Below are 1,444 nucleotides of genomic sequence, written 5' to 3' on the forward strand. Positions count from 1 at the left end.
GTCTGCCTGCCTGCCTGCCTGCCTGCCTGTCTATTCTCTCTCTCTCTCTCTCTCTCTCTCTCTCTCTCTCTCTCTCTCTCTCTCTCTCTCTGAAAGAAGGAAAGCGAAGCTCCTGGAGCTAGAGGAACTGCCAAAGTCTCACAGTGGCAAGACATAGGGCAGGGGCCTGAGTTCCCACCCTACATCAGAGTGCTTTATATGATTTAGAGCAGAGTTGGCAGATTTTTGTACAAATGGAAAAAGAACAAATACTTTAGGCTGCCCAGGTCCCACAATCTCTGTCATAACTACTCACCCCTGACAATGTAGCAAAAACCCAGCCAGAGGCAAGATGTAAACAAACGAGTATGACCACTTGCCAGTAAACCATTATTTGCAGTCAGTGAAAAATAAATTGCATGGGTCAACATAATATTATTCTTCAGATTTTTTCAACCATTTAAAAATATGAAATGGTCATTCAAATTAGGCAGTGTCTGGATGTGACAGCAGAAGGGCAGAGCCTGTCATAGTTGTAGACCCCTGATTTAGAGGATTGCAAGTACAATTTTACATAATGTCAAATATTGCCATACTTTCACAATTCTCGGTTTATATACTATCGTTGCTTAAACTGGCCTATATTGTCTTTAAAAGAAAATCTCTTCTTCATCATAACATAAGGGAAGATACAGTTAAAAGAAGGAAATAGGCTTGTATTTCTACCTAGGTTTCCCTACTGTCTTTACTTCTAACAATTAATTTCATGCATCATTGTTACGCAGTCCCTGTGAGAAAAGTCAGACCTTCACAGGGAACAAGTCTGTTCAAGCCTTGCAGTCCCACACTGCACACCCAGGCTGCTCCACCAGCGTGCAAAGCCTGGATTTCCGCTCTCCCTTAATCTTTCCCTGGATCCAAAACCAGGTGCTCGATGCGCGTTTTACCTTTCTGTAGATGCCAAAAATGGTTCCAATGGACACAAGGCAGTCGATGTTGGAAGAGCCATCCAGGGGATCAAAACAGACCACGTATTTACCCTGATCAAAAAGAAATGGTTTTAAAATATGGCGATGAGGGGGTTGGAGGGGAAAGCACTAAGCAGTAAAAGTGAGACTCTAGAGAGAATTTCAAGAAGCAGGAGTCTTATTTATACTTGGTTAGAGAAGATAAGACAGGAGAATGTATAAGCCCAAAGATCAGGAGGCAGAGAAATACCACGGAGATTAGGAAGTGCAGAGGAAGGTGAAGGAATACAGACGAGCCATAACTTCCTAAATCATGTATCTAGTTCAATCAAAGTTAGAAGAGACACTGTTTCCACTTGAGAGCCCATACCAGGCTGCTCCATGTTTCGCTTGAGTCCTGGCAAACAAAGGAAAAAGGGAGGGGCTGGTGAGATGGCTCAGTGGTCTAAAGCACCTACTTAGAACAAGCTTAGCAAAGCCCAGGGACCACGGTTCAA

The 1,444-nt window shown here is 43.4% G+C and overlaps 1 protein-coding gene and 1 long non-coding RNA gene across 3 annotated transcripts in view; one reads left to right on the forward strand and one right to left on the reverse strand.

Annotated features, from left to right (window-relative positions):
- Nucleotides 1-1,132, forward strand: part of LOC111813356 — a 17,010-nt gene extending 15,878 nt beyond the window's left edge. Inside the window, exon 3 of the long non-coding RNA XR_002818640.1 lies at nt 1,121-1,132. This is a non-coding gene — a long non-coding RNA (uncharacterized LOC111813356). The remainder of the gene's footprint in view (nt 1-1,120) is intronic.
- Nucleotides 1-1,444, reverse strand: part of Fbp1 (fructose-bisphosphatase 1) — a 34,438-nt gene that overhangs the window by 13,624 nt on the left and 19,370 nt on the right. For both annotated transcript variants that reach the window (XM_004643794.3, XM_023703977.1), the window contains one exon: nt 927-1,019. In XM_004643794.3, coding sequence (XP_004643851.1) covers nt 927-1,019 — 93 coding nt within the window. The remainder of the gene's footprint in view (nt 1-926; nt 1,020-1,444) is intronic.

This window comes from Octodon degus, unplaced genomic scaffold (assembly GCF_000260255.1).
Source record: "Octodon degus isolate 3935 unplaced genomic scaffold, OctDeg1.0 scaffold00184, whole genome shotgun sequence".
Classification (NCBI taxonomy): Eukaryota; Metazoa; Chordata; class Mammalia; order Rodentia; family Octodontidae; genus Octodon; species Octodon degus.